Source organism: Opisthocomus hoazin, chromosome 5 (assembly GCF_030867145.1).
Source record: "Opisthocomus hoazin isolate bOpiHoa1 chromosome 5, bOpiHoa1.hap1, whole genome shotgun sequence".
Taxonomy (NCBI): domain Eukaryota; kingdom Metazoa; phylum Chordata; class Aves; order Opisthocomiformes; family Opisthocomidae; genus Opisthocomus; species Opisthocomus hoazin.
Window position 1 is genome coordinate 58,173,423 of NC_134418.1, and position 15,927 is coordinate 58,189,349.

General features: G+C 40.0%; 1 protein-coding gene across 1 annotated transcript in view; it reads left to right on the plus strand.

Annotated features, from left to right (window-relative positions):
- TACR3 (tachykinin receptor 3) overlaps positions 1-15,927 on the plus strand; it is a 40,330-nt gene that overhangs the window by 14,068 nt on the left and 10,335 nt on the right. The window contains exons 2-3 of the mRNA XM_009934901.1: positions 4,502-4,690; positions 5,411-5,561. Of these exons, the coding sequence (XP_009933203.1) occupies positions 4,502-4,690; positions 5,411-5,561 (340 nt within the window). The remainder of the gene's footprint in view (positions 1-4,501; positions 4,691-5,410; positions 5,562-15,927) is intronic.

Genomic DNA, 15,927 nt, shown 5'->3' on the forward strand with positions numbered 1-15,927 from the left:
TTGCACCGCGCTGGGGGCCCTGCTGAGGCCCACAAAGGGAGCCTATAGGAAAGGTGGGGACAATCTTTTTAGTAGAGACAACAGTGACAGGATGAGGGGTAATGGTTTTAAAGTAAAACAGGGTAGGTTTACGCTAGATATAAGGAAGAAATTCTTTACAATGAGGGTTGTGAAACACTGGAACACGTTGCCCAGAGAGGTAGTGGAGGCCCCATCCCTGGAAACCAGGTTGGACAGGGCTCTGAGCAACCTGATCTAGTTAGCGGTGTCCCTGCTTGCTGCAGGGGGGTTGGACTAGATGACGTCTAGGGGTCCCTGCCAACCCAAAACTTTCTATGATTCTGTGATTCTATGATTCTAACAGAAATCTGACAATAGCACATAAAATAATGTCAGTATGCAACCTGAAGAAAACTTGCAATTTAAAGAAATGATTCCAGGCTAGGAGGAGATGTCTTCAGAGTCGCGCAAGCATATGAGAATATTGACATGTTTATGGGTTATCACCTACTACAGGTAAAGATATCAAGCATTTTGGACAGTATCTGGCAGCCCACGCTCAAGCAAGCTCAGCTTGAAAGACAGGACCCCTGACTACAAACTTATCTTCGTTACCAAGCTGTACTTACTCTTTGGAGGAGAAGGTGGCTGGAAGGCAGAGGGCAACAATCCAACTGGTGTATATTTTCATGAGGTCTGCTGCTTTCTCAGGACAAAATATGCTACACTCGGATAAAGCTATTTCATACTTAGTATGTAATACCAAAGCCACCACTTTAGCTGGAAAAAATAAAAAAGCAGGTACAAGAGAGGGGACCAGATTACCCTGTGGGAAAAATATGTAAATGCAGCAAAAACAATGCAAAATGAATAGGCTTGAACTTCTAGATATGGAAATTCATGATTCAAAACTGAAGATATTTTAAATCACACTGTTTCTGACAGCATTTAGATGTTTTAAGGTATTGGCACTGTTATCATGTCTACTAAAGGCTGAGTACAACTATGAGGACAGATGTTGGATTTATCACGTAGTTGATGGTTAACTATAAACAGACTTATCCGTGCTAAACCAAATACCTATTCTGTGATTACCCATCGCTCAAGTATAAAATTTCCAAAAAGTAGGAATAACTTGAATTGATTTTGTTTGCCATAGCAGGTAAATATGGGTGCGGAAGATTACTTTTACAAATTCTTACCAGGAGCATTATCTTATTAATTGTATTATAATTATTGTCTTGTAGCTAATGTCTGTACGTAAAAATCTTGGGCAAGTCCGCCTACAACCTAGGTGTGTACTGTAACAATTAGGACGTCACTTGTTCCTTCATTTTAAATGGGTGCTACTCTTCTAATTGCAGCAGAACAGAACTTATTCATCTGTCCTGAGTTCGGCCAGGACAGGGTTAATTTTCACCAGAATCCAGGAAGGGGCACAGCTGGGTGGGCTGACCCAACCTGGCCAAACAGAGCCGGGTATTCCATACCATGTGCCGTCATGCTGGGTTCCGGTGGGGGGGAGCTGGGGGGCGGAAACTCACTCGTGGCTCAGGAGGGCTCAGCGGCAGTTTGGTCCAGGAGAGAGAGCGGCTGTGTTCTGCGGGCTCTGTTCTGCTGGTTTGTTTTGTGTATTCCCCTTTTCTGTATCGTTGTTGTTCCTGTTCCCTTTGTTTGCTGTTCTGTTAAACTGCCCTTATCCCGACCCACCGGTTTCTGCCTGTTTCTTCCCATTCTCCTCCGCACCCTGGCGGGGGGAGGGGCGGCCGCGTGGCGCTTTTGTTGCCGGCTGCAGCCAAACCAGAACATCATCCAAATAAAAGGACTGATTAAAATCAATGGCAGCTTATTCATTAATATCAATAGATTTCAATTCAAATCATGCCTGGACTTGGAAGCACAGAACCAAGCAAACACCTAGTAGCAGAAGAAGGGTTCTCATGATCTAGAGCCAAGGCAGAAGATGAGAACACAAAATGTAAACATCATGAATGGCTTTGAAATCTTTTTATATATGAAAGCAAAAACGCAAACATAGACAAGAAAAAGAACAATAATCACATATTAGTGTCACTTTGGACTAGGATCTACTAATTTATGCTTGCTTACCTACAAAATAATTCATTCTCAGTGAGTGTCAAATTGATTTTATAACTTCTAAGCTCCACAGCAACACCTGAAGTCTCAACAATAGCACAAAGTCTACAAATGATGATGAGACAAAGTGATTTATACAGTCCTGCTATACAATACCTATTACTGCCTATACAATTTTCCCATACAGAAAATAGTCTCTGAATCTGTCCCAATCCATCTTTGTATAAGGTAGAAATGTAGAGAAAGAGTAGATGAAGAGCCACAGCACGTCTTTTACTTATTGCAATTCCTTTAGAAGGTATAAATGACACAAGGAGGGAAGCAACACTGGAAAGTTCTGAAAATATTTCCTTTACGCGTGTAGGGTGGAATAGATATGGTTTGACTTTCTAACTGTATTTAAAATCTGAAACAGACAGGGATAAGGATAGTTACCAGGCATCAAGACTGGAGACCTACAATGGAAACAAAGAGGACCTTTAGGAAATCACTGGTACACTCCAATAATCTTGTCAAAGATGATCAGATAACTGGGCTTGTGTATTGTGAAAGAGAGTGAAAGTCCATGTGTCACACTTATTCTTTGGCAATGAGTTTGCGTCTTCCAGAAAGAGTACTAATCCATGTGATGGATGACATACTGTTGAAACTGTTCCAGACCTTCTCCTAGGAATTTGGAAAACTCTCATTAGTAAAACATTCAAACTGTTTTTCTTATTCATCCCAGTTTTCTATCTACTTCAGGCATTTTCATAAAATATGAAAATAAAAAACACAAGGAAACACAGAAAAGAATATTTTAATGTTGTTAGTTTCCTTTCAACTTGCCCTGGTTATTCCTGAGGACCTTCTAAATCATTGCTATTCTAATTTTGATTTCAGAAAAGCAATGGTTTGGGAAACGCAGTGTAGAATGTCAGTGTTACCAATGACTGCAGAAGGTGAGCTCTTTGGTTTCCTGAATAAGCACAGATGCACTGAATACTTCCATGGAAATTTCTTGATTTAAATTGCTGATCCATTAACTCCTACTTTAACTCACAGACAGCACTGTGTTTCAATCATAAATAGAAGGACTTTTTAATGTACTTTGTGAACCCTCTGAATCTGAAGCAAAATATTAATGTAAAAGTCATTTCCTTGTGTTGTTTTGGAAAACATTAGGATGTCAAAAAAAAAAGCATGTCGTTAGTTATTCAGTATGCTATATCAATAACGCAGTATGAACATATATATAGCCAGTATCTGTCTGGTTTTATGGAAGTATAAAAATTTTTTTAAATGCGATTCTGTTTGATACTTATTAGCATTCCTCCTAACAGTGGAAGAAATTTTGAATAGTGATCATGTTTAATTAATATGATTAGTGATTTTGCATCTCACTATTCGGTCATTGTTAAATGAAACAAAATAATGTGATTAGGGAACTTGGTGGAAAATACATTAATTTAGGGTTTAGCCTAAATCAAAGCAGTAGTCCTGCTGAGAAAAATGTGAAAAACACATGAAGTATCTGATATGGAGTATGTAAAGTACAAAATTTCTGTCTCCCTTATTCCTTGCATCTATAATAGAGAATCAAAAGATAGAAAACAGGACTTGTTTTTCTTTTACTGTCTGTCTTGATACCTTCCTGTTGCTTTTTTTTCCTAACCTTTTAAATTGGAAACACCTAGAGTAAACTTTTTAATGATTTTTTGTATGTTCCAAAGTTATCAGCATACATGCATTGCCAATACAATTATAGGGCAGCAAGAAGAACACTACCCTACCCAAGAACACAGGAACTGAGAAAGCAAATGAGATGTTTTCATGCTTTATGCATCTATTTCTCTCAGTGCTTTTATTCTTCTACATTGCCTGAGGAAATATTCATATGGCTCCTCTCTTAGTCTCTGTATGAACCAGTTGCAGTCTGGGGCTCTTCGGCAGGCGATCTGAAGTGAGACTATGTCTACTGAAATAAATGCATACGGACTTATCAGGTTCCTGTAGTTTTGGACAGATGACTAATAACCCTGACAGCTTGGCTGTTAATTTTTTAATTAGAGAGAAGCCCTGTATTATGTAGCAGAGTAACAGAGGATCCAGCTGTACCGTTGCTTTTCAATGAGGTTGTGCAGTAACACGATTAACTAACTCTTTGAGAAACAGTTGCTCTACTGGTATACATATGGTTAACTAAGTGTCCCATAGCTTTAAAATAAGATTTTATGAACCTTCTTTTTCTTCTAGCACTGCCTTCATGGGGGCTAAACCACCCAAAGAGCACAATGCCATCAGAACTCCAGGAAGACGAATATCTCTGCTTTTATCCTTGTCTCAACCCTAAGCTTTGGTTGCTTCTAGACATATCCTAATCTTTGAAGGTTTCTTATGCACAGGTTTTTGCTTGCTTTTACAGATACATGGCCATTATCGATCCCTTGAAACCTAGGCTCTCTGCAACTGCTACCAAGGTGGTCATTGGGAGCATATGGATTTTGGCTTTCCTGTTGGCCTTTCCCCAGTGCCTATACTCCGTAACCAAGGTGATGCCTGGGAGAACTCTTTGCTATGTAGCATGGCCAGGTGGTCCAAAACAGCATTTTACGTAAGCTTTTGTTCTTTTAAACTTGTGCATGGTGGTGTCTACACAGAAAGTTCTCTTTAGGACAGTAAGGTCGCTCTCAGTGACAGGTGGGGATTCTTCACTGATCATTCACTGGGATTTTATCTGAAGATGTTTAACCGGGAACTAACAGGAGGCAAAACAAGTTATCTTTTTTTTCCCAGTGTTTACATCAGCAGTGATGACTATGTTGCACCTAGGCAACAGTTGCCTCTGTGCAGTAGATCTGCCATATGAAGACCATTGGTTAATACAGGACACTTATCAGTGACTTTGTATAAATATACCATTTAAATACTTATTTTCCTCTTTCATTTATGGTCCAGACTAGAGCTCAAAACACCTAGCTTGCTGTTAGGATACTTGTCTGTGCAATAATTAAATCAATCCAGCTAGTTATGGACAAACATATCTTATTCTACAGTGACTAGTTGTGATAAATGTAGAGTTATTCTTAATTTATATAAGTGCAAGTCCAGAATCAGAACTAGAAACCTCGTAAAGCAATGTCATTAAAATGTAAATAAATTTGCAGTGCAATTCAAGACTTTCAGAAAGACAGTGAAAATGTCAAGGACTAGCCAGTCAATATAAAACATGTTTTGTGCTACAGTAGCACTGGACTTCTAGCAGCCCATTCCATTGGTATAGCTTCCATTGGTATAGCTCCTAGCTTACCAGCTTAATGCTTTTTCATTTCAGGTATCATGTCATTGTGATTGTGCTGGTCTACTGCTTTCCACTGCTTGTCATGGGCATCACTTATTCCATAGTGGGAATTACCCTCTGGGGAGGAGAAATACCAGGCGACACATCCAACAAATATCACGAGCAGCTCAAAGCTAAGAGAAAGGTACTGTTCCATTAAATCTCACTAACCAAATCCTGATAACCTCATCTGCAATTGTGTTGCAAAGTATCTCAGTATATTCCTTCAGAAACACCAAGTCACTTGAAAAAACTGTAATGAGAGATCTACCTCAATAAAAAATTTGATAAAGTTTGACAAGTTGTCTTCTATGGTCACTAACTGTTCTTTTTGTAACTTTACTGTTTGTCATTAAACAAAGGTAATACTTGGATTTTAAGTTCCTACTCCAGGTGTAGCAGCATGCACTCTGTCTGATATATGGAAACTAAACCCAAATATCTAGCCTTTACAGAGCTAAAATATTGAGTTTTGAACAATGGGCTAGCAAACCATTAGCTCCTCTCTTAGGCCAGATTCTCATCCTACTGAAAGAAAAGTGAATTTTGATATAATCAGCAGTAGATTAAGGCCCATGCGTCTTTGAGATGAGTGCTGATCAGCCTGTTCATAATGAATAATTTAGGCTTTAGATCAATAACATTTGGTGAGAAATACATACTATTTTTTCCCAGTTATTTTCCTTTGATCTTTTTCGCTGTAAGTATTGCCTACAAGAAAAAGACTGCAGATTGCTTGTGAACTGATTATTTGGCTATTTCCAGTTCAGTTTTCATGACGTTGCAGTGCCATGAAGGTTTTTTTCTTATGACACTCTTTTTCTTAACCAAACTTTTCTTCTTTAACAAGGCAGCCCTTCTGCTTTTTATTTCTGACATTTTTTTCATACTAGAATGCATTTAACCTTTCAGATTTGAAAAAATGGTACCCAAACACAGACTTCTAACACACAATGATGAACACATCTTTGATTGCTCAGTTTGCTTCCTGATACTCTGAGTATGTTTGAACAGTGGTTTACGCTACCATGCTGTAGCAATAGCAGAGTGCAGCATATTGGGTCCCAAGACAAGAGGAGATCTGCAAGTACTGGAGAACACTGACGTTTCCGTTTCTTTCAGGGCACTGCCAGGAATAAAATAGTGTTTTTTCCCCACATACTACATAGAAAACGCTGTTTTGTCAGATGATATACAAAAGGAAAGATTAAGATCATTTTCTCATTTGTACATCTTCAGATGCATAAGAGACAAGTGCAAAACTTTCTATGGCAAGTTTTAGTTGTCAGAATGGTAGACGTGCCTAGACAGATTTACAGTATGACGTGCAATGCCTCCCATGAAAACAAAGTTGTTATTTATTTTTGCCTTTACGTAGCTTTTTTAGAGGGCAAAATGCTAGCCTTTCTTAAGGAGGCAAACTACAGTTTGACTAGTATTATCTCTACTATTGTCTTGTAACAGTTCAAAGATGATTTGGAATGTGAATGGAGAGAAAATTATGAAAAATCATCACGGAAAACTAAGCAGTGTGCCTTTGCATATTTGCCCCAAAGTGAAATTATTGGACAAAGTTCCAGAAATGCTGAAAGGATTTCAAAAGATCTGCATTTTACTCTCTAACATTTTCCATAAAACTCAAACTCTACTATTGCAATCCTTCCCATGCATGTTGTCACTTACCCAAAGGAATTACCTTTCCGACAGAGGATCAGCAGGAAAAGATATCACTGGTCAATTAACTGTGCTGTCACCAATACTGTCCATTCAGACGGTGAAAAAAAAAGAAGCAAATACTCAGTGGAGGGTGCCCAGGATCTGATTGTAAAAAAAACCTGAGGAATCACTTTTTGTAACAGACACAGTTTGCAAAAACAAATGTGGAAAGAAAATCACGAAAAGCTAATTTGGGGAACCAGGAGATCCCAGAACTTCAGCACCTGTTATTGTAATGACTAAGTAAAATATGTATCTTCTGTCATAAAAACTAAAGGTCTCTGAAGAAAAAAGCTAGCTCTTACTATATGCTATGAAGGGTCCATTTAAATCCCTTGAATACTTTAAAAACAGCACCTCTCTAGAACTCTAAATATATGCAAGAGGTAAGGAGCAGCATCCTTAATGAAAGGATTTTAAATGTGAGAGTACTGGAATGCATACTTTCAACACAAGCAACCAGGGGGTTAAATTATGTGCAGATACGTTGTAACTGCATCAGTGACTTTATTGGCAGAGCACCATGACGGCTCGTCAGTTCTGCTGCTGTGCTCTCTGGCAGGATTTATGAAATAACTGGTATTTGGAAAGATGAATCATAATTGGTCATTCGTGGAAAAAAACTAATAGACTGGAATCCAAACCAAGCTATCACTCAGCCTGACTCTGATAACAGAGATCTTGCTTTTCCTCTATTCAAACAAAGAAATCATCTGGTTTTCTTGCTATTTAGCATGCAGACATCTAGACATATAGAAAGTCTGTACTGGCTGCACTTATAATGAAAAGCAATATAAAATAACTGACTGCATGTTTCGTCTTATGCAATGTTACAGTGCAAAGAATTATTAGGATTGTTTCAAATGGTATTTAATGTTACAAAGGTAGTGAACAGTTCATGTAAGACCTTTTAAAGAAACCATGTTTGCCAAGAAAAGATTTGAAGCTTGAGAAAGTTGTTAATAGTTTGATAGATAGTCTCATCACTTCATCTGTGTGATTGTGTGATGCACTCTGAATCCTTCTGAAAGCAACATCAAAGAACAAAGAATTCAAAGAATTTCACAGTATGTGCTACAGGTTGGGCAGCATAAAGTCATATTTAGTACCTTTAAGGGTCAAAGACTTGAGATTTTTAGAAATTCAGGACTGCATGAGACTACTGCTACTACTTTTTCTTTTTCTTGACTGATCAAATGTCTCAGGGACTGACCCATTTAAATTTTCCTAACATCAGCTGAACTTCAGAACATCCAGTACGTGTGGGAACTTGGCAGCCATCACCCCTTTTTCTTAAAGCTCCTGGCATGAGACTGACTGATGCTCAGCTGAACATCATTTATTCTCCTGCAATTCCCATTTTCACAAAATGGAATTATAGTTTCTATACTGTCATACACAAACTGAAGTTGACATAGGCAGCTTATAATGTTCCCATCAGTTTTACCAGGCCAAAGTATTCTTTATAGTCAATGCAAATAATTCGAGACTTGCCTTCAGATGTTGTATCCACACTCTGTTTTTTCTGTCTAACCTTCTGTTCCAATCCCTCTTACAACTTTACTTGACCTGTAAGAGGGGATAATCAGGTACTGTAAATAAAATCAACCAGTTACCATTGTCTTTGTCAAGAGATGCAGTGCTGATACAACTTTCTCTGAAAAGAAGTGTTTCTCTCAACAGAAGGTGCCACTGCCTTGTCCTGATAGGAAGAACACAGAAGAACGGAAAATAGTCACCTTAACTTTTATATCTTATCTTTACAATTCCCCTTACCTCTATTATCTTTATGGTAATATATCATTGTGCACCTTTTTCAGCCTGTATTCTTTGCTTCTCCTAACACAGCTTGAGGTGTCATCTCAACTTCTTACTGTAATGAAGATTGCTTAAAAGCCGTATTTTTCCAACATCAGAACTCTTTTGCAAATTTGCATGTAAAAGCAGAAAAAAACCCAATGTTTGCTAGTTACCCAGTGTTTAGGAAGCGCTAGAGAGACGGTCAGCTTTACCAGTCTAACTACATAAGGGAATTTTCAAAGTTTTCTATATATTTTTTGACAGCAAAAGTAGACATCCCATATCCATTTACAGACAAATACATCTATTTTATCAGCCAATACAGTATATGCAACACACTGGAAAAGAAAATGAAAAAGTATAACATTTAAGAATTCCATCTGAAAAGAAAGTAATATTCGAAACAATGTGGCACTGTAGGAATAATGATGTCACAAGAACCACTTATAAATATGAATTTCAAATATTACGTAGTGTGAGAAGCCAGATCAAGTGAGATGGCAAGACACACTTATCTAAGTCAGGGTCAGAAAGGTTACATGTAAATTAAAAAATCACCTAAAATTACTGTGTGAAAAGCTTTTATTAGATAAACAGAAATATCCAGGTGAAGCGTTGAAGGACTACAAGCTAATATTACGAAAAGGCATCCCAACAAATTTAAATAGCTTCCTGAAATACTTACATGAAAGATTTGCTCTCTTTCACAGACTACAGAAGTGAGAAACAGGACAGAATCTGAGCAATTGGGTGCTCTAAGAACTGCTGAATGAACACTCCGCACATAGCCACTCATACATATTCCTCTGGTTTGTTCCCTCTTTTATTTTTCTCCTTTTGTGGTTTTTTTTTTTTTCCTCTCATGGATTTCGAGAAAGTCCAAAGAAGGGCAATTAAAATGATCAAAGGTCCTAAGAAGAGACTGAAATGGCTGGAACTTCTCAGTTTCTTCAGAAGGAGGCCAAGGAATGAGACAATCAAGTTTACGGAGTCACGAAGGTGGTAGACAAAGTGACTGAAGAACTCTTGGTCACCAAATTTTGAAATACAAGAACTAATAGTAAAGCAGTTTAAAGCAGGTAGAAGAAAGAGTACTTTAAGATAGGGAAATTAAAGACCTGGTAAAGAGCTTCTGAGACTCCCTCCTGCCAGGTGGTACGATCTCAGAAAGTTAGGAAAGGGATTAGGCAAATTAACAGGCAACAAATCCGTAAATAGAGACTGAAAGGATGCAGCAGGGACAAACCCTTCCCTAATACAGTTTTGGATGCTGAGGCAGTATTTAGAAAATAAAAGACAGAAACTGGCCAGGTTCATGAGATCTCCTAAAAAACACCTCCTGCTGCCACTGTCAGAGACAGAATAGATGGACAACTGTCAGATCCAGGAGGAACTGTCATATATCCTTATGTTCCTTTTTTATATAGTGGTACAGCTATTTCATTTACCATTAATTAAATGCTTAAATTCTTGCACAATCAACACATATGATGACAACAAATCCCCCCTTACCTAAACACATACACACAAAGAGACTTTTTTCTAGCAGTACTAGACAGCACGGCTAATACTCAAGAACTTTTTTTTTAAAAGTTTTATAAAGTTCTGTTAAATCCTTTTTTATTACTAATATGTGGACTAAATATCTACCGAAAATGTAGGAAATGTCATTCTTAATGTTCTGTATAACAATTTTCATTTTATAGGCTCATCACATGCTTAGCAGTTTCTTAGGGAAAGACTGAAGCATGAGATACTGGGGAATTACTTTCATTCCACGTTAAAAAAGACCAAAATTAACTATCCATAACCAACATATTTTTTACACAGCTATTTTATGCCTTTAGAACTTTGGAAAAACAGGGCTCATCCTTTCTCCTTTTCAGGAATTTTTTTTTCCCAGGAATTTGTTTTGCTTTTAATAATTTGTCCATATTTTGAACAAGCTTTCTTATTGTAGTAAAAATAAAGTCAGACCTCCCAATCAGTTTATGAACAACATTAGCACAGTGAAATATAACGAAATTTTTGATTGATGATTCTGGAAGCTGCCCTGCTCTGCTGTCTATCTGCCAAATACGCTACAGCCCGGTCAGCAGCAGTACGATCTTCCACTCATTGTCTCAGGGTTTCCTAAAACTCAGCTATGAACTGAGAATGCATCACTCCATATTCATCCTCCATTCTCAAAGCAGCAACCAAGGCAGAGTGAAAGAACAGTAAACTCTAAAAAAGTCTTTATACTGCGCATAAACCTTGCACAGTGTAAGTAGTTACTGACAGACTGATGTAAGTTTTCTGGTCAAAACATTCTTACAACAGCTGGCAACAACTCCAGGACAGGGGCAGAGTTAGCAGACTGGTTCTGCATGGTCAGTGAGTAGGCTTAGGATTGTGCATGTAGTATTTCTGTGATGTTCCTCCTCTCTATTTCTATATGTCAGATCACTTGTAGCAGAAATTTCATGTGAAACATTAAGTCTAGTCACAGTCCTAGGGCAAAATTTTCTGTTTAGTAATGCCTCACATTTTTAAGAATGGAAGTACACTAGATTAAACAGACCAAAAAATTCAACTAACCACTTTAATGTTAGTGAACTCAGTGTGCTTTTAAATGCATTGCTGAATTGAACTACACATGTTCCTTAATAATAAAATCAAGATAGCTACCAAAAAGACAAACTGAAACCAAATCAGCCTCTCTTTCACAGTTTAAATTTTCAGCGTGGAGATGGTGATCCCCATGTTTAAAACCATGGAGGGTTTGGGGTTTTTTTTTGCTTTTTTTGTTGTTGTGTTTTTTTTTTAAGATAGCCCTCCTTTGCTCTGTCTAGTTTCCTCAGAGTTCAAGTCTAGGGTCTGACCCTCTAGGCAGATAATCTTAAGATCCCACCTTCAGGATAAAGTATGTCCTTTAAGTCCTAAGCAATTTCTTTCATCAGCATACAAACAAACCTTGAAAATCTCGAAAGGTCTTTTATTGTCTCTGAACATGCCTCATCTAATCTGCAGTCAAATTTATCCCATTACATATGCTAAACTGCGATTACATGTATAGCTCTGTATATATATGTATACAGAAAACACAGAGCTCATAGGAAACCCCTTCCTCATTGACTCTTTGTAGGGAAGTCGTGAACAAATCAATTTTAGCAGGAGTTTTGAGTCTATTGAGCTTTCTGGAATAGTGCCCAGCACTTGTGTGGTGAAAAGTCCAGGAAACCTGATACAGATGAGTCATTCTGGAGGACCGCAGTTCCCAAAGCTGTATATACAGCAAAGCAGTTCTAGTATTGCACTTACACACTTTTACATTCGTTACATGTTGCTATTCATGTAAAAACAAACCGTAATTTCATCAGATCTTTTTCTAAGTTAAAGCAGAAGGCTATGTGACTACTTCCTTAAGACTTAGCATGACAGACCTCAATAAACTCCTGCTACAGCATAAATTTACAAAGGGGAAACCAGATGAAACAGCCCAGAGATATCACAAATTGTGGCAGGAGCTGGACTGCAAAGAACCTACAATATTCCAAATCTGCGTTTTAGAAGTAGGTGAAAATTATCACCTACACACAGAGGGGTGTCCGTGCCATGTCTATTGATACCTTCATCTAACTAATTTAATCCTTTAACTCAAGTACTTCATGCTTTAGAAGTTTCTGTACTGCAACTTTGTAAACAACCTATTCAAAGCACCTTTATGTCATAACTCATTTTCTGGGGTGGATAGAAATAGTTTCTTTGATTTCTACAGTCTCTGGAGCAGGTTTCCTAGGAAACAGTTTCAGCCGCCCTGGCATGGGTCATCTGATACCTTATTTTGCATGAGTATAAAACCAGTGCAGTAACGGTCAGTGTGTTGACCATTATGGCCAAATAGTGTGGATCCTTTAATACTTAAAGTAATACTAAAAAGTCTGTAAGAAAGCAGAAGTAGCAGATGCTGTCAGAACAATGACACTCCTGATACTCTTTAGCAAGAATAATTGACCAGAGCATATACTGTCTTTTTACCGACCAAATCTTTCAAAAATGTTCTGTATTCTGAGTTATAAGTCTACTTCTCCTAATAAGTTCATAACTTTGTACAGTCATTTATGGAATAATAAAAATTAACGAAGTGCATCAAACACAAAATATCAACCTCAAGCATCACTGACATTAACAGTTTCCTTTAATTCAATTTCAATCAAAATAAACTGGGGGACATTATTAATTTTTTTGTTTTTTTCTTAGGTGGTAATAAACATTTTTGTGTCAGCCTTTGAAACAGAAGATGTTACTGCCATTTCAAATGCATAATTATGATGGCAACAAAAGAACTGCTTTAATTGGTTTTTTTCTGAACAGAATTTTGCCATTCATTTTAAACAAGTACTGTCCAGGAATAGTTTTGTCTTCAGGAAACACAATTTTATTCCTGTTAACAGAAAATACAAGAAAAAGGTTTTTCAAACTACGTATTAAAAAATTTGAATTCTTTCACATGACGTTCTTGTGTCAGAGTTATAGAGACATATGACAAATATTAAAATGGTTTCTAGTTATACATATAATTTATTTAATTCCCCTAGGTGAATAATTCCTCCTCTATATGTGAAGGAGCAACTGGAATGCGTTGAGCTTGGCCCGGGGGCAAATGAGGAACGAGTTGAAAGCTTGTGGGTTAGAATTAAGGGACAGGCTCACACGGGTGACATTACGGTGGGTGTATACTACAGGCCACCTGACCAGGAGGAGGAGGTTGATGAGGTCTTCTACAGGCAGCTGCAAGCAGCCTCACAGTCACAGGCTCTGGTTCTCATGGGGGACTTCAACCACCCTGACATCAGCTGGGAAGACCATACAGCTAGGCAGGCGCAATCCAGGAAGTTCCTACAGAGCATCGATGATAACTTTCTGATGCAAGTGGTGGAGGAACCAACAAGGAAAGGCGCGCTGCTGGACCTCGTGTTAACAAACAAGGAGGGACTGATGGAGGATGTGAAGGTTGGAGGTAGACTCGGCTGCAGTGACCATGAAATAGTTGAGTTCAGGATCCTGCGTGGAGGAAGCAGGGCGATAAGCAGGATCAAAACCCTGGACCTCAGGAGGGCTGACTTTGCCCTCTTCAAGGAGCTACTGGGAGGAATCCCGTGGGCCAGGGCTCTCGAAGGCAGGGGGGTCCATGAGTGCTGGTCGCTCTTTAAACAACACTTCTTCCATGCACAGGAGCAATGCATCCCCCTGAGAAAGAAATTTAGCAAAGGAGGCAGGAGACCTGCATGGTTAAACAAGGAGCTTCTAGCGGAGATCAGGCAGAAGAGAAAGGTCCATGGAATGTGGAAAGAGGGACAGGCCACTTGGGAAGAGTACAGAAACGTGGTGAGAGCATGCAGGGATGCGACGAGGAAGGCCAAGGCTCACCTGGAATTGAAGCTGGCAAGGGATGTCAAAAACAACAACAAGGGCTTCTTCAACTACATCAGCAGCAAAAGGAAGGCTAGGGACAACGTGGGGCCGCTGCTGAATGAGGCGTGTGTCCTGGTGACAGAGGATGCGGAGAAGGCAGAGCTACTGAATGCCTTCTTTGCTTCAGTCTTCAGTGCTAAGACTGGCCCTCAGGAATCCCAGGCCCCGGAGGTAAGAGAAGAAGCCTACAAAGAGGATGACTTTCCCTTAGTCGAGGAGGACTGTGTGAGGGATCGCTTAAGTGATCTGAATGTCCACAAATCCATGGGCCCCGATGGAATGCACCCACGAGTGCTGAGGGAGCTGGCGGATGTCATTGCTGAGCCACTCTCCATCATCTTTGAGAGGTTCTGGAGGACAGGAGAGGTGCCCGAGGACTGGAGAAAGGCCAATGTCACTCCAATCTTCAAAAAGGGCAAGAAGGAGGACCCAGGGAACTACAGGCCGGTCAGCCTCACCTCCATCCCGGGAAAGGTGATGGAGCAGCTTATCCTGGAGGCCATCATGAAGCAAGTGGAAGAAAAGAAGGTTATCAGGAGTAGTCAGCATGGATTCACCAAGGGGAAATCATGCCTGACCAATCTGATAGCTTTCTACGATAACATGACTGGCTGGGTAGACGAAGGGAGAGCCGTGGATGTTGTCTACCTTGACTTCAGCAAGGCTTTCGACACAGTCTCCCATGATATCCTCCTAGGGAAGCTGAGGAAGTGTGGGCTGGATGAGTGGTCGGTGAAGTGGATAGAGAACTGGCTGAATGGCAGAACTCAGAGGGTTTTCATCAGTGGCACTGAGTCTAGTTGGAGGCTGGTGACAAGTGGTGTCCCCCAGGGGTCAGTACTGGGCCCAGTCTTGTTTAACTTCTTCATCAATGACCTGGATGAAGAGTTAGAATGTACCCTCCGCAAGTTTGCTGACGACACCAAACTGGGAGGTGTGGTAGATACACCAGAAGGCTGTGCTGCCATTCAGCGTGACCTGGATAGGCTGGAAAGCTGGGCAGAGAGGAACCTGATGAGGTTCAACAAGGGCAAGTGCAGGGTCCTGCACCTGGGGAGGAACAACCTCATGCACCAGCACAGGCTTGGGGTGGACCTGCTGGAGAGCAGCTCTGTGGAAAGGGACCTGGGTGTCCTGGTGGACGACAGGTTAACCATGAGCCAGCAGTGTGCCCTGGCTGCCAAGAAAGCCAATGGCATCCTGGGGTGCATCAAGAAGAGTGTGGCCAGTAGGACGAGGGAGGTTCTCCTTCCCCTCTACACTGCCCTGGTGAGGCCTCATCTGGAGTACTGTGTCCAGTCCTGGGCTCCCCACTTCAAGAAAGATGAGGAGCTACTGGAGAGAATCCAGCGGAGGGCTACGAGGATGGTGAGGGGACTGGAGCATCTCCCCTACGAGGAGAGGTTGAGGGAACTGGGCTTGTTCAGCCTGAAGAAGAGAAGGCTGCGAGGGGACCTTATAAATGCCTACAAATATCTGAAGGGTGGGTGTCAGGAGGATGGGGCCAAGCTCTTTTCAGTGGTGCCCAGTGACAGGAC